Below are 22,719 nucleotides of genomic sequence, written 5' to 3'. Positions count from 1 at the left end.
TCTAAAGCATTATCTATGCTCAGTCTCTGCACTGGCTTGTAGGATCTGTCTCTCTTCTATCCTACTAAACAGGTTTCCATCTGCATGGCTACATTGAGGCTATTCTTTGTCCAAGTTGGCTTGATCTTCATATTGCCAACCCAATGCCATATCACCAGTTTCGTTTTACCTGACCCTGTTTGAAAAAGTGAACAAATACCAAATGTCTTCTTTGATATAAGGAGAGTAACTAAGAACAGAGCAGGGAGGAAGAGCAGGAAGAAAAGATTAACATTAAACAGATACATGAGGTGGGATGGAAAGGGAGAGAAAAGGGAAATTGCATGGTAATGGAGGGAGACCCTCATTGTTATACAAAATTACATATAAGAGGTTGTGAGGGGAATGGGAAAATAAACAAGGAGAGATATGAATTACAGTGGATGGGGTAGAGAGAGAAGATGGGAGGGGAGGGAGGGGGGATGGTAGAGGATAGGAAAGGTAGCAGAATACAACAGTTACTAATAGGGCATTATGTAAAAATGTGGATGTGTAACCGATGTGATTCTGCAATCTGTATTTGGGGTAAAATTGGGAGTTCATAACCAACTTGAATCTAATGTATGAAATATGATATGTGAAGAGCTTTATAATGTTTTGAACAACCAATAAAAAAAAATTAAAAAAAAAAAAAAAAAAAAAAAAGAAAAAGTGAACTACTCCTTCTCTTTCTGTAGCACCTTCCTCTCTTGTTTTTTTTTTTTCCCATATCATTGGTCACACTCTGTCTAACTCCTTTATTGGCTCTTTGTTCAGCCCGTGCCAGGTGATCAGTGAAATAGGAGGAAAGTGAGAGATGGTGGTTATCTTGGAAGACACAGGAGGAAGCAGAGGAGAGTCAAACCCAGTAGGCTGACAACCTTGCCATGTGCTCAGTGGCATCGTGGTGCTAGGATGAGGGGAACTGAGCAAAAGCAGATTAGGAAGTGATTTCCGAGCAAGGAAGTCACAGATCATTGTCATTTGGGTTACGTTGGTGGTAATATGCCAACAGCGAGAAGGATGTGCATTGGAACTTCCATTTTGAATTAAAGAAAAAAATAAAGACAGGGAGGAAACTATTCTGTATTTGAGGAAGGGAAGCAAAGAACAAATATGTAAATAAAGCCATTTAGCCTTGAAAAATGGATAGGATATGGAAAGAGATCGAGGAAACAGATTAAATAAAAGAAGGTCTTAACTTGAGTTCAGCTCGTGTTAATTCTCTCTGAATATTAGGCTTTTTAAATAATAACACTCTTAACCAGAATCAGGAGAATTAGCTGAGCTGTCAGTAATAGCAGGGAGTTTGGAGGGCAATGTCATTGCTTCTTGGAGTATAATTCCAAGACAACTCAAAGATCTCAGGATCTTTAAGGAATGCACTTCTGACTGTACCTCCTGAATAACATAGATACTAATAGATAATATAACAGAAAATATTCTCAGTAGCATTTTTCATGGTTACAGCAGAAAAGGATTTTATGTGACTCTTTCTTATAGAGTAAAGAAGACCTTTGCCTTCTTAGAGTCTATTGTGCCTTTGTCAAAACTATCCAATTACAAAAATCAAATCTGGCTTTTCAGAGTAAACACATTATTTTCTATGTAATTGCTATAACTGTGGAAACATCACCAACCCTTTAGCAGAAACAGCAGATGGAATGATATTTGTCTTCATGCGTGAGCTGGGATGTTGTGAAACTATAATCGTTAGCTATGAACTCAGTCACCACATTGTGTCGGTGGGGTGATAAGATATCAACAGTGGTGGAAAAGGGGTCTCCAGTACACGGTCTTTCAGTGAATCAGAATGATAATTTCTGGTGTCTTTAGGAAAGCCAATTAAAAAGGGTAGAGATTGTGACATCAGTTCAAGCAACAATTTGATCAAGTTTCAGAGCAAAAGAAAGTACTCCTCTTTCCTAAGTTTATCCCACTCTTTCAGCTGGTGGAGTGGCTACTGATCCCCAGTTCTGGAAGGAAACCCGGGGGCTTTTCCAGACCCTACTTCCCTTCCTCTCTGCTCTTTCTACTTAGTCTCTGGGTCTACCTCCAGTTCCCAAACACCTGCTTTCATTTTCAGTCCTGTTCTGGGCTTGGGTTGGGTGGTGATTAGAGAACAGGATCGTATGAAATATTAGGAATTGGGGAGAAGCAGGGGTGGGCATGTGTATTCCTTTTTTTCCCTCATATTTTATTATGGGAAAATATGTACATAGTGGTGGGATTTCTTATTACATATTCTTACACATGCATAACATAAAAATATAATTGGGCCAATATAATTTCCTAGGGGCATGTGTATTTCTAAGAAGCCTTCCTAATCCCCCCTCCCCCACATGGTTAAGAACTTTTAGCTATCATAGAGGTCCTCAAGGTCAAAAAGGAACATACAGTTGTTCAAACAGACTCCCTAGACCCCAAAGGCATCATTTTGGAAGAATAAGGCAACATGAAGGAGATGTGAGAAAACAGGAAGGAAGGTAGGGAAATCCAGGGATGTTTAAAACAGATCCTTGACCCTCTGAGCCTGTCTCTAGGCAATGTGACTACTCAGCCCTGACTGAGCACCTCCTCCACAGGCATGCCAACCTTAGTTAATTCTGGGTTTTACATCATTTTCTAGACCACAGGCTTCCAGAAGGCAGGAGTGGATTCTGTAGGAAGTCTCCTTAGTTATAATGTATTATGACACTAAAAAATAAGAGTGATTAAAAAATTAAAACCACAGAATGACTGTTCAGTAGCTTACTATTAATCATAGATGGATAACAAAATGCACTGGATCAATCCAGACACGCACATAAATAAAGTACTATGCTAAATGACAGGAAGATTCTCCTTTATGAAGATGAAGAAATGACTCATGAAAGTAGGTGAAAAACAGTATCTTAATATTGATTCCCCAAAGTCTGCCCATATATAGAACTGTCTGTAGATAAATGCCTTTGTGGGCGTGTGGGACGCTGACAAGATGCCCTGCATTTTCTCTGGGGCCAATGCATCAGGAAGGAGATAAGACTGGAGTCCTCCATAGGATACATCAGACTAGTGCTGTGTGGGGAGCCCACTAGTGAGAGGCCAAAGAGGGCTTTTGAATAATAGGAATGTCTAAGTTGAACTTCCAACTATTAGTAGATATGCTATGCAATGGTTTAAATGTTTGCATCTCCCCAAAATTAATATTGAAATTTAAGCCCCAGTGCAATAGTATAGAGGGCTGGGGGTTTATTAGAAAGTGGTTCGGTCGTTAAGGCTCCTTGCAAATGGGATTAGTGCCCTTATGAAAGGACTCAAGGAAGTCTATTTGTCCCTTTTTGCCCTTGCATCATGCGAGGACATGGTCTGAAGATGCCATCTTGGAAGCAGAGAGCAAACTCTTACCACGCACAGTAAATCTGTGTGTGTGTATATATATATATATATATATATATATATATATATATATATGTCAGCAGGCATGGGCCTAGGTAAAAAAAAATATTGGTATCAGGAGTGGGTACTGTTATAACACCTTAAAATGTAGAATTGACTTAGAACAGGGTAATGGGTGAAGGCTGGGCTGTAAAATGCTATTCTGGTGAGGTCTTACAAGAGAACAAAGTTTTAGGGAAAGCCTCAGTCTTCTGAGAGATTTTTTTTTTTACATTTTTAGTTGTAGATGGATACAATATCTCTATTTATTTTTATGTGGGGCTGAGGATCGAACCCAGGGCCTCAAGTGTGCAAGGCAGGCGCTCTACCACTGAGCCACCACCCCAGCCCCTTCTGAGAGATTTTCAAATGCAACTATTTAGAAGGTGCCAGAAGTATTGAGAGTAAAAGCAATTCCAATGCAGTCCTAGATGGAAATGAGGAACACTGTACTGGGCAATGGAGGAAAGGCTACCCTTTTATATAAAATGGCAAAGAACCTGACTGCCTTATATTCATGTCCCACTGTTTTCTGGAAAACAGGACTTGTGAGTGATGCATTAGGATATCTGGTGGAAGAAATCTCCATGTCAAGTGTTGAGGGGGCTGCATAGTTTTTCTTGACTGCTTATCATAAAAAGTAAGAAGAAGGAAATGAATTAAAATGGAATTTTTTGATCTGGAGGAAAAAAAGAACTTAAAGAGTTGGGAAATTCTCTACCATAAAAAGTAAGAGAACATGTTCAGTGATGAACATCAAGGGTGTGGTCAAGCAACTGTTTGGCAAGGAGATTAGGTCCGAGTCTGAGGAAGCCAGGTGCTATTGATCAAGACCATGGAAGAATGACCTGAAGGCATTTTGGATATTGTCCAGGCTGCCACTCCTAATCATAGACCCAGAGTGACAAAGCTCTGAGTGCAGAATTATTTTAAAGGAGGGGACCAAGGTACCTGTGAGACCATGGGCTCACTGCCCAGCCCGGCCTCAAGTCTCTGCTTGAGACTTGGGGCACTGTATTTCTCAGCTGCAGTGGGTCCAGGTGCAGCTTGGGTTCTCTATGGAAGTCACAGGTGATAAACATTTGTTCATCACAAGGTGATAAACCTTGGCAATGTCCATGTGGTGCTAGTTATACAGGTGCACAGAGTGCACAAGCTATGGGGGCATGACTGTCTCCATTTAGATTTCAATTATACCCTGAGAAGCCTTGGGGTTCAGATAGAGAACTGCTGCAGGAGCTGGACCTTGTCAGAGACCCTGGGTCAATGCCTAGTAGAGTCATGGGGTAGAACTACCCCTGAAATCCCTGAGTAATAGAACCTGGGGAAGCTGCAGCCATGAGGCTCTAACTCATGAGAGCTTCTGTGTAGACTGTACCCAGCAAAACTGTCAGAGTGGGCTCATCCAAAATCTTGGGAGGCCCAACTTACATCTTAGTATGTCCAAAATATGGGATATGGAGTCAAAGATTATTCTATAGCCTTAAAATTTAATGTTGTTTGCCATGTTGGACTTTGGATTTACTTTGGACTAGTTACCCCTTTTTCCTTTTTATTTTTCCGTTTTGGAATGTAAGTGTCCACCCCATGCCAGTCTCCCATTGTGTTTGAGAAGTGCATAACTTGTTTGATCATATGCCTAAGGATGAATTGCACCTTAAATCTCACCCATTTCTGATTTGGATGAGACTTTGAATGTAAGACTTTTGAGTTGATGCTGGGACAGGTTAAGAACTTTGGGACTATTGGAATGGAATGAATATATTTTGTATGACAGATGGACATGAATTTTACGGGGCCAGGGCAGAACATTACGGTTTGAATATTTGTCTGTCTCCAAAATGCATATTGAAACTTAATTCCCGAGGCAGTAGTATTAAGAAGTTGGGAATTTAGAGAGTGATTAAGTCATGAAGTCTCACTCATAAATGGGATTAGTGCCTTTATAAAAGGGCTTTAAGGGAGTCTGTCCCTTTGTGCCCTTCTTTCATGTTAAGGACACAGTGAGAAGGAGTCATCTTGAAAGCAGAGAGTGAGCCCTCACCAGACACCAAATCCAATGGAAGCTTGATCTTGAATTTCCCAGTCTCCAGTACAGTAAGAAATAAGTTTCTATTATTTATAAACTACTCAGTATAAGGTATTTTGTCATACTAGCAAGAACAGACCAAGACGTGCTGTGTATGTCCTCTCTCTTCTGCTTCTTCCAGCTCTGCCAATCTGCTCTTTGGTGAGGTTGACCAGGGTTGGGTGATTACTCTTTCGTTGAATTAAGTGAATATGGTGAAACTTCTGAATTTCTTGTTTGGATTCATATGGTACCAGTCAGAGACTACAACTAGAAACCATTGATTTCCATAATCATAAATCCACAGGCTTTTGGGAAAGGCTTTGGCCTTCACAGGAAATAGAATTAGGGGTGTGAACCGGTGTAGGTGTGAACCTAGATTTTGAGTGGCATGGTGGGCGCCTATCTTCCCTCTCACTCTTCACTTTGTTACACTATGATTCTAGGGAAGGGTGGGGGATCATCACGGAGGAGGTGACATTTGAGCTGAGCATTCTTAAAAGATGAAGAGGGATTTTTCAATGTCCAAGCAAATCATTCCAGGAGAATCCAAAGTAAAGTGGGACGACTCAGAGTTGAGAAATGTTCTACCTTGAATGGTCTGTGACCCTCAGCGAGTAAAGGGGTCCTGCTAGGAGCTGTTACCTGGAATTCTTATAGGGTTACAGCTCTGATAATGCTTGGAAAGGCTTTCCAATCTCATTTAGATTTACCTTTTCAGCATTAGCCAAGAAGTCCATTTTCCCTGCAATCAAGGACAGAGTGCAGGCTAAAGAAAGGAGAATCCTAACTGCTTCAAGTATAAAAAGGTAACTTACTGCTTGGTCATTACACAATTCATCAATCAATGGGCACCAAGATAATGTCAAGCTGAGTGACATCAGCAAAAGCTGTTGTGTCCAGATAGCATTTCAATAGCTCAGACTTCTGAGGAAGAATTGCTTCTGAACCTGGAGAACACAGTAACAGCATCATTTAAAGAAAAGGCACCTCAGTCCTGTAGCCATATGACAGCATCCCATTCATCATGAGGGTGGTTCTACAATGACACAAACTTCAAATGGGTGTAAATGCTCCTTCACAGTCTGTCCACAATGGAACATTCATTGCACATAGTCTATGTTTAAGCAGGCAAAGAATTCTTGCCCTGCTGTCCTTCCATAAAGATTGGCTTAGCAACTTTTTTTTTTAATTTCCTGGTGCATTGTCATGAAATGAATGAAAGAGTAGAGAAGAATAAATCAGAACTGAACAGTTTCTGAAGATTCAAATTTTCCTTATTACCAGGAAATAGCAAAGGTCATTTGAAAACAGAAGCACAATAGAAAATATTTATTACCACCACAGCCGACCAACAGTCCTTTGGTCTTCAATTAAGTAATTACCACACTGCCCAGGGAATGACGACGATAATGACATTCCTATCATCCTGTCACCTCACCACTCAATGCGTCATGGTTATGGCACTCATGGCTCTGAGCCATCTGGACCAACTGCTTCTTCTCCTGTTACACGGCTCCTAGAGAAGAAGGCGGCTCTCACAGCCTTGAGGCTGTTGGCCTCAGTTCTGTCTCCTTGAATTTCCAAGAGCAGGTGCAAGACTGAATCCATGGCTGACTTGGAGGGACCATCTGAGTGCCAAGGGCATGTTGAATTGCCCTCTTTCTAGCAGAGTCTAGAGTCTCATGGAAGGTCTTAAGAGCTGACAGATAAACAGGAGGCTCAGTGCACTTCTCCTGCACAGACTTTGCCAAGCTTGTAAGCAGCTGCCACAGCCTGGCCAGGTGGCTTGGGCACCGTGTACCTGGAATAGAGGCAGGACTGGATACAGAAGGAAGCTGTTACCTGGTTCACCTGCCTCATAACACAGTGTGGCTCTTATCTGGAATGGAACAACACAAATCCCAGGACTTTATTCCTCCAGTGAGGACCACTGATAGGTTGGGACGGGGGGGGGGGGTCTCTGTAATACCTCTCCACCTGTTCTGCTGCCTGTCTAGGAACTAGGGGTGCCATCAGGAACCAATTGGAAGGGAAATAATCTGTGTCAACAGAAGTGAGCTCAGTTTTCTTTTTCTTTTTTGTAGTTGTAGATAGAGAGCATGCCTTTATTTTATTTGTTTATTTTTATGTGGTGCTAAGGATCAAACCCAGTGCCTCACACATGCTAGGCAAGTGCTCTTCCACTGAGCAAGTGCCTCAGCCCCAAGCTTGGTTTTCTAATAGGTAGATGGTTTCTAAACCTTTTTAGTCACACATCCATCAGTAAAAACTATCTGACAAGGCACCCTCTTGGTATGTATATTCATTTATATATTATTTACATGTACTCTCAGCTATCCACATTTTTAGTACTCGGAAAGGTTACTTTTAGATAAAAAGTCTATACAAGTGAAAGGTCTACTATTTTCTTTTACCTGTCCCCAGTTGACCATCTTCTAATCTTCTATACCCCATGTGCCATCTGTACCCCACTTTGAAAACTGTTGCTCTAACCTTTGTGCTCCCCATATTCCAGTTTATTTTTATTTTATTTTATTTTTTTATGGGCAAGGGAGGAAGGAGAGAGAAAAGATGAGCCATAGTCGGGCACTTGGGCTGTGTCCAAAGAAATCAGGAAAAAAGAGTGAATATCTCAAACTCTCCCCTGACTTAACAATGAGGGCAGGAGGGTGCAATGGCATCCAAAAACCCTGTGTTCACTCTTAGCCCAGAGACAGCGTTTTAAATGGCACAGCTAACCTAAGCCAGAGTGGCTGATATTGTCCTGTCGTGACCCATGGGTTGTCAGAGTGTGAACATGGGATTCTGGGAGCAGGTGCTTGGACCATTCATTACCCCCTGGGGTTGCCCGACCTTCTGTAGAAGAGGGGTTGGAGAGGAGGAGAGGTTTGGTAAAGCGTCCTCTCCTCCATCTTGGTGTTGGGATTCCTCCTTATCTTTCAGAGCTGGGGCAATTGTTATGGTTGAATTGTGGTTTGTCTCCCAAGGGTTTGTGTATCGACGGAAGCTTGGTCTTCAGTGTGGCAGTTTTGAGAGTTGGTGTGGATCTTTAAAAGGTAGGACGTAGTGAGAGTGCCTTAAGTCGGTGGGGCACTGACTTAAAGGATTAAGGTGGTTTCCTTGGGACCTCTGACTGAGTTCTCTGTAGAGGATTGTTATAAAAAGAGTTAGCCTGGCCCTCCCAGCTCTTTGGCATCCTGTTTTGAAATGTGAAGCATTGTCCCTCATGTGCTCCTGCCATAGTGATACTATCCTCCATGATGCCCTCACCAGTGCTGGAGCCATGCCCTTGAACTTCCAGGTCTGTGAGCTAAATAAACCTATTTTCTTTATAAAGTTATACTACCTCCATTATTTTGTTATAACGGTAACAACAAAACAGAGGGATGCTAACCCCCAACCCCAGGAAGGACCCAGGAACTGCTCACTTGATCTGCATGATCTTCAGTTCAGTCACTTGGTATAGGTAACCACAGCTTAGAGCTCAAGCACTTGCTCTGCGCCAGTCTCTGGGCAGGACCAATGAAACCCAGTTCCTCAAGAAGATCTTGGTGCCATGCAGGAGAAAGACATGCAAACACACACATGCAGTGCAGGAGATGATTTCATTTGGGCTGTTTCCCAAAGCAGATTCTAAATCAAGTTGTTCATTTGGGATGCAATCCCAGGATACATGATGAGTGAGCAGGAATGTGAGAGAAGGAAGAGAGGAAAAGTCACAAAAGGGGGCACCAATGAACATGTTACCATTGTGTGTAACCAAAGGCTTCAATCCCCCGAGGGACCCCTGAGGAACTCTGCTGACCTGTGCTACTAGAAGCATGGCTCACAGCATTGACTTCACCTTGGAGCTTGTTAGAAGTGCAACATCTTGGTCCCACACCAGATCCACTGAGTCAGAATTGGTCTGCATATTCAAGTTTGAGAAGCACTGCTTTAAATCTTTTATCTTTACCAAACATGACAACTTTGATATAAATATATGTATATATTTTAAATTTTAGGACTTGGTTCTGCCAAACTGTATCTAATAACTTTTTTGAGGTTTCCAATATGGGAAGTAGATAATGAAGCTTTCCTACTTCTAGAAAGCTCTTCAAAATGCAACTCCATTTACCTGTACTTTGTCATAATTATAACTCAGTTGCAGAGGCAGAAGTTTCACATGACCAAGTGTTCCGTAAAATGCAAATTTTGTACAGGAAATACTTCTAGGGGGAAAATAGGCCATCATGCAATAAGTTATTTTTAAGGGAACATAACAAATGTCTCCTGTGCTTTAACGTGCCATCAAAAAATTCACTGAATAGAGGAGCTTTATGAAAGATCAAGGCAGAGAGATAGAGATAGATAGAGAGAGAGAGAGAGAGAGAGAGAGAGAGAGAGAGAGAGAAATCCTCCTAAAAATGTAACAGAAGTTTCACACATAAGTTGTTAAATGTCAAAAACAAATAGCTCAATAGTAGGCACTGGAGTTGACTTACACATCCTTTATGTAGACATGTGACTTCTGATATTCACTGATCTTCATTTCATTCCCAACACAGGAATAAATCTAAAGGGATAAAACTAATTTTTTCAGGTAGTGAAAAGTTATAGCCACCATAATACTGCATAATGAGACACCCTCTAACTTAGGGGTTCAAAGGGTCAATGGTTTATTTTTGCTCATTTGTCTACAGAGTGGCTTGGGTAGCTCTGCTGAGTTTGGCCGGGCTCCACTGAGCTTAGCTCTAACTTGCAGATTGGGTCTGGGTCTGTTTCTTGGGCCTGTGGACTGCCTGGAGCATGTTCTCCCAGTGAATGATAAATCCAGTTCCATAAAAAACATTTCAAGGGCTGGGGTTGTGGCTCAGCGGTAGAGCACTCACTCAGCACGTGTGAGGCCCTGGGTTTGATCCTCAGCACCACATAAAAAAAAATGAATAAATAAAATAAAAGGTATTGTGTTCAACTACAAAACTAAAAAACAAAACATTTCAAGTCTCCTATGCAGCAGCTCTTCTCTTGACATCCCATGGGCCAAACTCACATAGTCAAGTCCAAGATCAAGGAGTGGAGAAGTGTGCTCTACCTGTCATGAGGCGCGTCACCTAGCCAAGCCCAACTTTAATGGCCAGGTGATGTCTGCCTCCCAGAGTTAGGAGATGAAGGGAGTAAATATTTGCAGAACAGTCATCTTTTGTGTCATAAGCGTTAAAATTGAGGCATAGGGTTTTGAGCTGTAATAAGTTACGGTGCTGATATTTGAATGATCTCCTTATTCTAAGAGGAAAAGGTAGGGAAAAAACAACACAAAAACAAAAAGTGGAGTACCTGTGGTTACCAAGCATTCCGCTGAAGGGTTCCTCATGTGTTATTTCATTTAACCAATTTAGCAGCACCACAAGGAAGATAAATGTAATTTTATTTTACAGATGAGCTGGAAGGTCTTGGAGCTGGTAGATGAAAAGGGCGAGAACAGAGACCAGTTTTGGGGCACTGCCTTCAAAAGCTCTGGATATTGGGGTCACATTTCTTTTGCCATGGCAAATCAAACATTTATTTCTTAGGAGAAAGATATCTTTGCGCTGTGTCTATTTAACCCCTCCCCCCCCAAACAAGAGCATGAAGAGCTGTGTATTTTCTGAGGAGAGCTGCTTGTCACTTGCCCTTCCCCCATCCCAATCATTCATGCACATGGGTTGGTCATGCATGGTTTTGGGGCGTCTGGCTTCAGGAGGCTGAATACTCATGTGATTTGGGTGTGATCTGGACCTTTTTTACTGTCTTACATGTTTTGCTTTTTTATGGGAATGGGAGTGTAGGGAAATCAGGAATTCTGGCCAGGAAATGCCTACATAGGATTTCAGATAGTCTACTGATGTGCACTCCCATCTTCCAGCAGAAGTGCCTACATGTTGGCTTATTTGTCAGTAATGTTTAGTGCTGTAGTTTGTGTCTTAAATGCCCCACAAAGGCTCAAGTGCTGAAGGTTTGGTGCCCAGCCTGGGGTGTTATTGGGAGGTAAGGGAATCTTTAGGAGGTGGGGCCTAGTGGGAGGAAGTTAGGTCACCGGGGATATGCCTTTGAAGCAGTGATTGGTATCCCACTCCTTCTCCTGTCTCTTTGCTTTCTGGCTACAACAAAATGAGAAACTTCCTTTGCTATGTGCTTCTGCCATGTTATATTGTCTTGTCATAGGCCTAAAGCAACAGGGCAAACCAACCATGGCCTGAAGCCTCTGAGACCATGAGTCAAAGTAAACCCTTTTTTCCTTTCAGGTTGATTATCTCAGGTATTTTGTAACAGCAATGAAAAGCTAGAGAACATACTTAGTTAACCTTGTGCCAGGTACATTAATGGCGGTGTAAAGAAAGGTAGACTGAGGACTGAGAATGACCAGATTTATTCCAGGAATCTTGCTTTCCCTCAATGAAACAAAATTACCGGGTGATACACCAAGAAAGAAGAGAGTATTGGGAATAAAAAGAGCCATTTGGAGAAAACTTTCCTGATCTGCCTGCAAGTTTAGGTTAGGAATAACAGCCATATACCACTGACATTTTGGTCAGTGATGGGCCACATATACAATGATGATCACATAAAGTTATAAAGGAGCTGAACATTTCCTGGCACCTATTTATGTGTAGCCATGCTGATGTTCTGGCCTGTACATCACTCACATGTTTGGCAATGTAGGTATAAACAAAACTATTACACTGCCAGTCATATAAAAGCATAGCACCTAAAAATATGTACAGTGCATGATACTTGATAATGTTAATAAATGGCTATGCTACTGGTCTATTTACTACATTATACTTTTTATTGTTATTTGAGTGTGCATTCCTTCCACTTATAAAAAAAAGTTTACTGTAAAACAGAATGCTGAAAATAGTGGCCTCATAGAATTCCTCTTTATCATGTGTTCAATTTCATCATTTTTCTCTTGTGTTTGATTCAATCTCATGCTGTTTTGTCCTACATGGTCCTAGGAAAAATGGGTTATACCATCGGTATATAGATAGCCTGAGTATGCAGTTTTGTGATAGTACACTGCATAATGTTTGGAAAGTGACAAAAGATGCATTTCTCAGGACAAATTGCCATTTCTAAGTGACATGGACTGGATTGTAAGTAGAAGGCTGAGGGGGTCTTTTTGGGGGCTCTGCACTATCTCTTTTAGTGGCAACGGAGGAGAGGGAAAGCTCTGAGTTTCCTGTTAGGATTAGAATTTGTCCTGGGGAAAGAAGGGTTGAAGAAAATCCAGAGAAGCTGAAAAGGTGATAATTTGCAGGAACCAGGGGCAGGACTGTTGGACTCACCACATTTTGGGAATGGTTCAGCAATTTGGTTCAACAAAGATTTAATGAAGGGCGTTGGTTGCTGGGGATGTGGATTAATCCAGTGTTGTTCCTACTTTGGGTCTAGGTGGGAGGGAGGCACTAAGGCAATACAGACTGCAGACTTGAAACTTTTGACTTAGTGTTTTGGACTTTTGCTTTACAACAAAGTGAGAAGCTTCCTTTGCTATGGGCTCCTGTGCCACGTTGGGGTTTTGATCTCTTCAAAGCAATTCATTCACATGATCATGTTCTTAAAGTATGAAATCACCTAATCATCGGCAGAGTCAAATTCAAGGGTGGATCAGCCAGAGAACCAACCTACAGGGGGCACTAAACCATCAGAGGAATGAATTCTTTAGAAAAATGTGTATGTGTGTTCCAGAACTCTCTAAGAGGGTCCTGATGGTGCGGAGAATGATTGGAATGCCAAGTACCCCCGTCACTAACAGGCACACTGGAGTAACATTGATTGTTGCTATCCTGTGTTCACAAAGTGGGGTGGATATTTTTTTTTGGGAGGGGTGGTGGAGAGAGAAGGCCATGTGTGTTTAAGGCCAGAGCTGAATTGCTTGGGGAAAAGAGAGATGCTGGATGCTACCACTGAGATAGTTAGGAACCATTAGAGGCACAAAGGAATCTGCAATCCTGGACCTTGGCTCATAGCCTGGTAGTCATTAAGGGTCCCCACTTTAACTCATGGTGCTTCATTTAGCCCCACCCTTAAACAGTCTGGTCAGCTTTCAACCCCAGGTGCATTATCAGAGCCAGGTGCCCTGCCATAACTCTTCCAGTGCCCAAAGGGTAAAGCTGTAGAGGAGGTGCCAGGGGCCCTTAAATTACTACTTGCTTTTTTACTTAACTCAGCCCTGTCACAGGGCCAGGATGCTGAAGTTAAAAAGCCCTCACGGGCTGCAGTGCACCCAAAGCCAATGAACATTCCTCAACGGCAGCCCACCCCTGCAAGCAGCCGGTAAAACCAGCTCCTTTCTTTTGTTCCAGCAAAAAGCCTACCACTTCCCTTCCCTCCCCAAGCAGAGCCCCCAGTAAGGGCTTTGCCTATATATTCATCATCATGTGACTCATTTCTATCCTCAAAGTTCCCGTGTTCAGAATCACCACCAGGCTCCATTTCTCCTCTGCTTGTGCTGTTTGCAAATCTCAGCCTCTCTTCTAAATAAAGATTTAAAGAATATCCATTTGAAGCTATGTGACGGTATTAGCTTGCCTGGACACCTACAGTTTAAGCTGATTGATCTGAAGGAGTCAGATTCCCACCTACCATATCTTCAGGACTTTTAATTACCCTCCCTCTCTTAATTTGATGCCCATAAAAGAAGATCTGTATTCTACTTTTATGCTGTGAGAGACAGGCTATGTGTGCCTGTGTATGCTTTTATAGGTGGATGTTAATTTCATTAGATTAATTGTGGGGAGCCAGACAACCAGAAATAGATTATAAATTAATTTCATCTGTGTTTATATTATCCTAGAATAGTCATAAAAATTACAAGGAAAACCATAATTCTTTCTGAGAGTCTCATAAGACTTGCTTTTATAGACAGGAATGATGTCTAGTTAGCATACCAGTTATTTTACTAAAGTGGTGGTACATCCCATATAATGCACACCTCATTCCTCAACACCAGCTACTTTGGAGGTTGAAACTGCCGTATTTTCACTCAAATCTTGAGAATTAAGAATTTTTCTTTTTCCTTTGTCTGTGTCTTCAAAAACCCATTTAAATATTTGATATCTCTATCTCTTATCTACTATGAATAGATAATATGTTTCCGGGATTCAATTGGTTCTAAAGGATATAGAGTGACCCATTTACCCTCCCCGCCCCATCAAAGAGAAATCGCACTAGACATTTGTTAAAAATGGCAGGACAGATTTTATTCAAGCTACTGCAATAGGAGAGAGCTCATCCCTCAGCTCATTTTACAACCAATTCACAGGGTGAGGGAAGCAGTGGATGGAACATTACTAAGAGGAAGTTGATTTGATGTCAGGGGTGAGGAGGGAGGAAGTGTCTTTATATCAAGGGTGGGGGATTCTCAGGAAACTGACTTGTGGGTACTGGGCTTGGCAGGGCCTCGTCAAGAAGAGGGCTTAGTTTGGTCGAGGAGGGAATCCTTGTCACCTTTCTATTACTGTGTTTGTTTTCTTTTAGTATTCTTAGACATCTTCTTTATGTTAAGAGAAGTTTCATTTCAACCAGATCTGAGACAACCTTATGATCTATTCAGGGAAATGTTGGTTCTGGAAAGAACTGTAGGGTTCACCAGCTCGGTATGGGGTCTCAATTTTTCTCGTGTAAAATGAGGTTTCTGTGGCCTCCTCAGAGCTACCATAAAGATCCACAGATGCACGGTGTGAGAACTCACTAGCGCCTGGCATGTGACTGTCATTGGGTAGCCCTTTCTCTCTCATTTGGTTACCAAACAAGCTTTACCCTGGATCTCTAATCTGAACCACACTAGCTACAGAGCCTCAGCAGACCCAGGGATTCACACTTGATGTACGTCTGTCTTTCCTTCTGGTCTCCACTGAGAAGCTGCGCATGTGTGAGAGGCATCCACAGCCTCTGATCTTCCCCCTGCCCCCCATACTGTTGGTGGGCAGCAATGTCTGCAGAATGAGCTCTTCACAAATAAATGTTCTCAAGCCCATCCGATCACTGTTTTTACCTTCAACACCTTTAAAATGATTTTCACCTTGTGCTGCATGACATTGGTGGTTGGGGCTCATGATGTACCTAAATCCTCTGATTATTCTGGAAGTTGTCTGAATGAAAGATTACCTCAATTATGTGAGGGCACCGTAGCTAGTGTTTGTCTGGGTTGTTGCTCCGTGAAGGACACGTTCAAATTCCTCTTTGCCTAGCAGTCTCCCTAAGATATCTCAGTGCAAAGAGACAGCCCTTTCTATTATGTAGGGACAAAAAGGCACACTGTGATGTGTGGTAGTGTCCTTTAAATTCTAGCTCCTTCAGTTAGAATACAACTTTTTCAACCCTTTGAGCCCACCACAGAGAAACCTGTGGACTTCTGTTGGTATTTTCACACTCATTCATTTCAGGTTAGTGGGGGGTTCCTGTTCCTATTTGGGGAGGGCAGGGGCCAGGGTCTGGCTGGAATGTTCTGGGTACTCCAGCCTTAGAGGTGCAACAACCTCCTCCCACCCCGCAACAGATGGGGACAGGCACTGTCCGGCTTCTGGATCAATGATGCCCACCGCACAGAGGCTGGCGGGTGGAGCTTCTCCTCTGATGTCTAATGCAGAGCTCTCAACCTCAGTGCTATGGCCATTCTGGGTTGCATAATTCTTCATGGTAGGTGGGGTCCTGTGCCTTGGAGGATGTTCAGCAGCACTTTTGGCATCTACCCAGTAGATACTGGCTGCTGCACGCTCCTACTAATTTGCATAAAAATATCTCCAAATATTGTCAAATGGGGTGGGGGTGCAAAATCACATCACACTATCCTCCTTGAGAACTACTCTTTTTGCTCAATTGGAGGTGGTCACTGAAATCAGAAGAATCTGCAATGGGTGAGTGGTGTACTGGGAAGGCAGGTTGGGGCGACAGGCTTTTTGGATCAGTGCAATTGCTGGTCACCTGTCTTCTCTATCCTCTACTCTTTTGTCTGGGCTCCTTTAACCGAGAAACAGACAAAAATCCACACACATGCAAACTATTTTCATAAATGATTTTTACTTCTTTATCATTTCTCTTGACAGTAGTTCCTGGCAATATGCATATAACATGAAGGCAAGCATAAATCTCAGAGGTCATCAAAGATATTGTCCTACTTTTCTTAAACCATTAAAATATTTTCATTTATAAAATTAATCTAAATATAAATATTGACACTAAAGATCAAAATCACTTGATGACAAAATAATTCTTCTGGAACTATAACATATGCTTATGGTTTTTAATAGTAAATTAAATCTTTGCACTTATTTGGCACAAGGAAACCTTTATAAAAGTTCAAATGCCATGGATCAGGCTTCTTTTTGTTTTGTTTTGTTTTTTTTTTTTTTGCAAGGCTTACACAGTACACGTTTTTGTCAAAGAAAACTGAAGAGTTTAACACTGGAACACAACAATAGTTGCTTTTCATGCCTCTTAAAGAAAACGTTCTATTTGGAAGTCAGATTTTGTTGTTGTGTTTTTGAAATTTGTTTTTGTTTTTGCTTGGAATCACACCAACAGAACAAAAAAGCCAAAGATTTACTTATTTCAAAGGAGTCGTTTCTGTTGGATAACACATACACAGCATCAGCAAGGAGTATTATTGGAAGATACAGAGACCCCCATCAGGAGTGGATCAGGACACACAACTCGGCAGCCAGTCGGGACCGGAAATGTACATGGCAGCTAAAGAACAGAGAGGCTGAAGACAATGCAGGCTTTTGGGAGGCATTCCAATCATAATTAGCTCACAGGTGTGGTTCTGGCAAATTAACCTCTCTGGCCTTGGTTATCAATTCTAAAAAATGGGTATACTTACTGAAATAGGGATGCTATGGAGATTAAAATGAGAACATTGCCTTCTTCAGAGCTGGCATGTAATAAACTCTAGTCACCCTATTCCCTTGCCTCCTTCTTCAGATCCATAATCAATGAGGAGCAAACACTTAAAAACATGTAAACGTGTTGCTAATGCCCAATTAATTGAGTGAAATTCCAATTCCACTTGCTTGTATAAATACTCTCTGAATAGTCATGCAGTTGAGTCAGATTCAAACAGACCATAAACATGCAGTGAGTGTCAATTCTTGTGTCCCTTAAACTCAGTTTGTTCTTGATTCTTTTCATACTTTCAAATTTTCTAAGGCTATTCCCTAACCATTTTTTTTTAAATCCATAAGATCATTTTGCTACTGTGCTGAATATTCATTAGGAAATCAATTTTGGAGGACACAAGTTTTCGTACGCGGTTATGTTTTGCAAGAATTCATTTACCCAAAACTCACTGAGGTGCGGCCATTGCTCAACGGAGTCACGTTGATTCTGGACATTGCCCTAGAAAAAGCTGAGCTAATGGTGGTCTTCCTCCACCCCTTCTCCTCTTCTGAGTGAGGACACTCTCAGTAAGTCTGTGGAGGAACCCCAAATTCTTAAGGAGACATTGTATCAGATGGACCTGGCATGATGGGGGACGAGTCAGGGCTTTCCATTCTGTGGCCTGTGGCTGTAAAGCAAGGGGAATCGCTGGTAATGAGGTGGGTGAGGAGGAGGTAGCTAAGGGACACTTGCATGCTTGATGGTTGAGAGACCCCCAAGTTACACTGCCCTAAGTGTTCGCTACGGGGGCCTTTCCACTTTTCCCCTCAGCATCTGTAAGACAAGGATGCCTGTGAGAGATTTGGTTATATTGATGAGGAACTAAATGATATCTCTATCTCCCTTCCCTCCACCCCCCTCCAATAATTTTCCATGGGACAAATAGTTGACACAGAATTCTAATTGAATCAAAGGGACTGGAAAACAAAAAGATTTTTACAGACAACACATAGTAGCAAAGCAAACCAGGAAAAGATGCATCTTTTGAACATGGAGCTCTGCCGTTGGAAGCCAGCATCTTGGTTTGCTGTCTTGGATTCTCCAGGAAGCCTAAGGCAGAGAGTGGGCAAGACCGCAATGCTGAAGTCTGAGGCTGCTTTCTGGGTGAGGTATCAGGACAGCCCTGTGCAGTGGAATGCTGTGGCCACCCCAGGCTCTCTCCTCAGGTGGAAATCCATACGGTATTCGATGGCTGTTGGGTCAAGGCACTGTTGTGTATGGCCGGAGGCAGTGGGTCACTGGCAGTGGAGCTCCGGTGGCGTTAATACAGGGCAGCAGACTCCAGGGCGGGCTCCTGAGGTGACATATGGAGCACACTGTCACCAACCACTTGGCAAATTGATTATGTTTGGCACTATGATCATAGGAAATGATTTTACACTTTCTACTTTTTGAAATTCATCGAGGTTCTCTTTGTGAATTGGTAGGAAATCAACTTTTATGAATGATCTATGGAAACTTAGGAATTTAATCTGTAAAGTATGATGTTAGAAAAATGTCTTAATCAAAGCTTAATAACAACCCCATTCAGGGGCTGGGGTTGTGGCTCCAGTAGTAGAGTGCTCACCTAGCACGCATGAGGCACTGGGTTGGATCCTCAGCACCCCATAAAAACTAAATAAAGATATTTTATCCACCTAAAACTAAAAAATAAATATTAAAAAAAAAACCTATTCAGATCTCTAAATTGGTATTTATTTCCAGCGCACTAGGACTGCCAAAGGCTGATAGGAGAGTTTTAAACTCTCTAACCACCATGGTCGATTGTGCTGTTCTGTTGTGTGCAGAATCAAGATGGGCTCGTGACTCTCCTATTTCATCAAAATCAAAACATCCTTACTCAGCATGTTCTCTGAATACGTCTTGTCTTCAATTCTACTTTGTTCAAAAGTAATATTTCTGCCCTTTTTTTGTGTGTGTGTGCGTGTGTGTGTTGTTTAGTGCATATTGTGCCTTGCTTCATTTTTAACCTGTGTGTATTCCTTTAAGGCCATTTATTTTTATTTTACTCAAAATAATCTATCGAAGTGAGAGCCACACAACATAATACTAACCATTTACAAGGAAATAATCCAGCGGCTTTGGTATGTTCACAAGGTTGTCCACCCATCACCTTTGTCCAGTTTTCATACATATGCATCACTCCGAAGTCACCCCTTAGCCATCAGCAGTTTCCTTTTCTTCCCCACCTCCTCAGCTCCCAGCATCCACTGCCTACGTGCTATCTCTATGAAGGGTCATTAGCCATGTTTTTTCTAACCTGTTCCTTCCCTGACTCTCATGGTCTGCCCTTTAAGTATGAGAAAGCATCTTTTTGGCTCTTGGAAGGAACGGGCAGGAACAAGGTGAAAGGTCAGGGATATTGGCTGACCACGGAAGGGGCGACGAGCAGCTCTGCTGCCATTTGGGGTCACATTGGAATGGCTGTGTCCTCCATGATGCCATCACCTGGCACTTCCATGTTCACAAGAGGGACTGTGCAGGGTGGAGGGGAAGAGGGAGGGAGAGGCCGGTGATGCCCAGAAGGCAACAGAGCAGGTTTGCTCTCACTTCAGTCTTGTCCTCCCAGACGTGACCTGCCGTCAGCGCAACAAGTGTCACTAAGGCAGCTTAGCAGGATCACCACTCCTGTGCAAGCAGCACTAAGCTTTTGCTGAAACTCTGATGCTTATGTTGGTTTTTAAGCAAATGATCCTTTAACCCTCTCCCGATGATCTCTAGAGTTGGTACAAATTATCCACGGTCCGCACCTTTGCCACGTTTAGGGGCACTGCCGACTCTTAAGGAAAGTGACATTAATGGCTAACAAGAAATTTAAAGAAAGAGTAAATCTGGATCCAAAACAGAATAAGGACTCCTACACCTCACCCAGACCTTACACACATATTTTTATTTCTCTTATATCAAACCTGGTTTCTCCAAAGAGCTGGAGATATAATTGAGAGGAGATAAATTAAGAGGTGACCATCACCAGGTGGATGTCATTCCCCCTCTCTTAGACCCTTATCCCCTCACACCCAATAGGCCACGAGGCTAGGCAGAAAGGATGCTTCCTGGGGGCTCTGTTAAAGGAGCCACAGAAGGAAGACTACAGAATGGAGATCCATCAAGAGTGAAAGGAAGGGCATCAGGACAGAGATGATGACATTTACCATCAAATCCTTGGCGGGGCTTTTCCTTTCTTTGGGCTCGTTGGTTGAGGAGCCTTGGAGGATAAAGTTGTGGTTAAATGTTTTCATGGTGGTCACTGAAGATGCCTCCATTTTTTCAGCTAAAAGGAAAAAAAAGGAACAGGCATTACCCAGAAGACGGCCTGATTAGTAAGGAAGAAAGACGAGGAGGTCAAATCACTCAGATATTTTTTCCCCCTAGACTTGGCACTTCCTTCCTGTACATTTTTATTTTTATGATGGATCAAATAAGTCAAGGCATCATGGGTGGCTATCTGGGAAAAAGTATCTCAGGGATAAACCACCACAGTCCCTAAATTCTTATTTGCAATCCTGAAATATAAGACGCTGTAAAATCTGCACATTTTTATAAGTTTGGAGTCAAAAATCATCTGATTTGCAAAACCTGACCTGAACTGACTTGTGGCCACTGAAGGTTCTTGTCCAGCATGAGGACTGTGAGTGTCCTCATGCTTTGCCGTAAAGATATTTGTGTTTTGACTGTCAGATGCTGCCTGGACACCATGTTCCCTTTTTGGTACACAAGCAATTATGGAACACAAAGAGACCTGAGGTTTCAGTTAACGGACTGTGGAACTGTGATAAATTTTAACTGTCCAAATAGGGGGGTGGTTTATGGACTATAAAAGTAAACATTTGATAAATATTTATTGAATGCCAAGAGGTGAAAGCAAGGTTCAAATGCACATCTCCTGACTTTCTACTCCCCTACTGTAAATCCAAATTTCTATTTGACATTATCATTATGGACTCCTTAATCCAAGGAAATGGCTGAACGTGAACACAGGGTGATCTGACTGGCATCACTGGAATCCCTTCCTGGTGGGGCACTGTGGAAGATGCTTTTGGTGTCCTGTGTACTTCTTCCCAATGGTCACCATTCCAGCACATTCTAGCATCCAATTGCAAGCACCACCACTCTCTTGGCAGATTCAGAAGTACCAGGAAGTTCATGCACCCAGATGTATCCCTCAGCCATGATGAATGAGAGCAGAAGGTCGAACACACCATCTTCCTACCCTGAAGGCAGGAAGCTCTGAGGTGCAGTCAACACTGTCTTCCTGAGGTCCCCAGGAGGATTTAGCTTCATTTGCCCAAAGAAGTAATAACTTACCAATTAACCTGTATTGGCTTCCTGTCTTTCCTTTCCCTGAATCTCCTGCTCTGCACCAGTGCTTCCTTGGAACCACTTCCCAAATAAACTTGTATTCCTAAACTTGTCCCAGTGTTTGCTTCTGGGGCGACCAGAAGCAAAGACAAGATAAGGACAAAGATGGGTGCGAATTCCCCATTGTATCTGGTCCTCAAACTCAGATCTCTGAGCTACTCAAAGGAAACAATTCATCCTTCGTCCTTTGGTAGCTCTGTGGTTCTGGTTTGAGCTTACCTTTCACTGGCGGAGCAGGTAGTTTCCTCCTCTGCTGCCTTGATGTGTCTATGGTTTGTACCTACAAACACGACACTGCAATCAATACAACTTTGGTAAAGCCAAAGATATTTTATCTTTTGAACTATCCAGCTCATGCAATGTTCCACCAGAGGGAGCAAGGGACAAACACACCTGGTTCCTTTGCTTCTGATCCCGTTTTCTTGTGAGGCGCACACACGGTGCTATGTTTAAGCCTGCAATGGTCAGGGCTGAAATCCGGCTTTCGATATCAGAAATCTTCATGCAACAGAAAGATAGGATCGGTGGGGAGAAGGTACAGAAAGAATCGTTGTTAAAAGCGTTTGGAGTTTATAAAGAACACATCTGCTTTGATGCATGCACATTCATCCATTCAACTTTTACCAAGCATTTCTCTATTTAGTGTTGCAATGAGAAGATAAAATACAAAATTTTCTTTATGAATTTAAATTGCTAGTTTGGTAGCTCTAGAGTGTGTTAATAACTCTGTCAGAGTATGCCTAGGGATAAATGGAAGCCAGGCCACTATGGGAGAGCTAGCCTACAGCCACCTAGATCGGCATGGGGTGGGGAGGAAGGGTCAAGGAAGACTTCTGTTATGGTTTGGACATGATTTGAGTATGTCTCCTAGAGCTTCACATACTGGAATCTTGGTCCTCAGTGTGGTGGTGTGGAGGTAGTGGAGGAAGCTTTAAGAGGTGGAGCCTAATGAA

The 22,719-nt window shown here is 42.4% G+C and overlaps 1 protein-coding gene across 5 annotated transcripts in view; it reads right to left on the bottom strand.

Moving 5' to 3' along the window:
* Nucleotides 1-16,530: 16,530 nt before the first annotated feature.
* Myrip (myosin VIIA and Rab interacting protein) overlaps nucleotides 16,531-22,719 on the bottom strand; it is a 323,355-nt gene continuing 317,166 nt past the window's right edge. For all 5 annotated transcript variants that reach the window (XM_046437173.2, XM_046437170.2, XM_046437171.2 and 2 more), the window contains 4 exons: nucleotides 22,160-22,264; nucleotides 21,986-22,046; nucleotides 20,560-20,678; nucleotides 16,531-18,701 (listed from right to left, as the gene is read on the bottom strand). In XM_046437173.2, the coding sequence (XP_046293129.1) occupies nucleotides 18,669-18,701; nucleotides 20,560-20,678; nucleotides 21,986-22,046; nucleotides 22,160-22,264 (318 nt within the window). In that variant the 3' untranslated portion in view covers nucleotides 16,531-18,668. The remainder of the gene's footprint in view (nucleotides 18,702-20,559; nucleotides 20,679-21,985; nucleotides 22,047-22,159; nucleotides 22,265-22,719) is intronic.

The sequence above is a fragment of the Marmota monax genome, unplaced genomic scaffold (assembly GCF_021218885.2).
Source record: "Marmota monax isolate L192 unplaced genomic scaffold, Marmota_monax_Labrador192_F-V1.1 WCK01_AAM20220418_F8-fsc00021, whole genome shotgun sequence".
NCBI lineage: Eukaryota > Metazoa > Chordata > Mammalia > Rodentia > Sciuridae > Marmota > Marmota monax.
The sequence above is the reverse complement of the archived record's forward strand: the minus strand, read 5'-3'. Positions and strand labels throughout refer to the sequence as shown.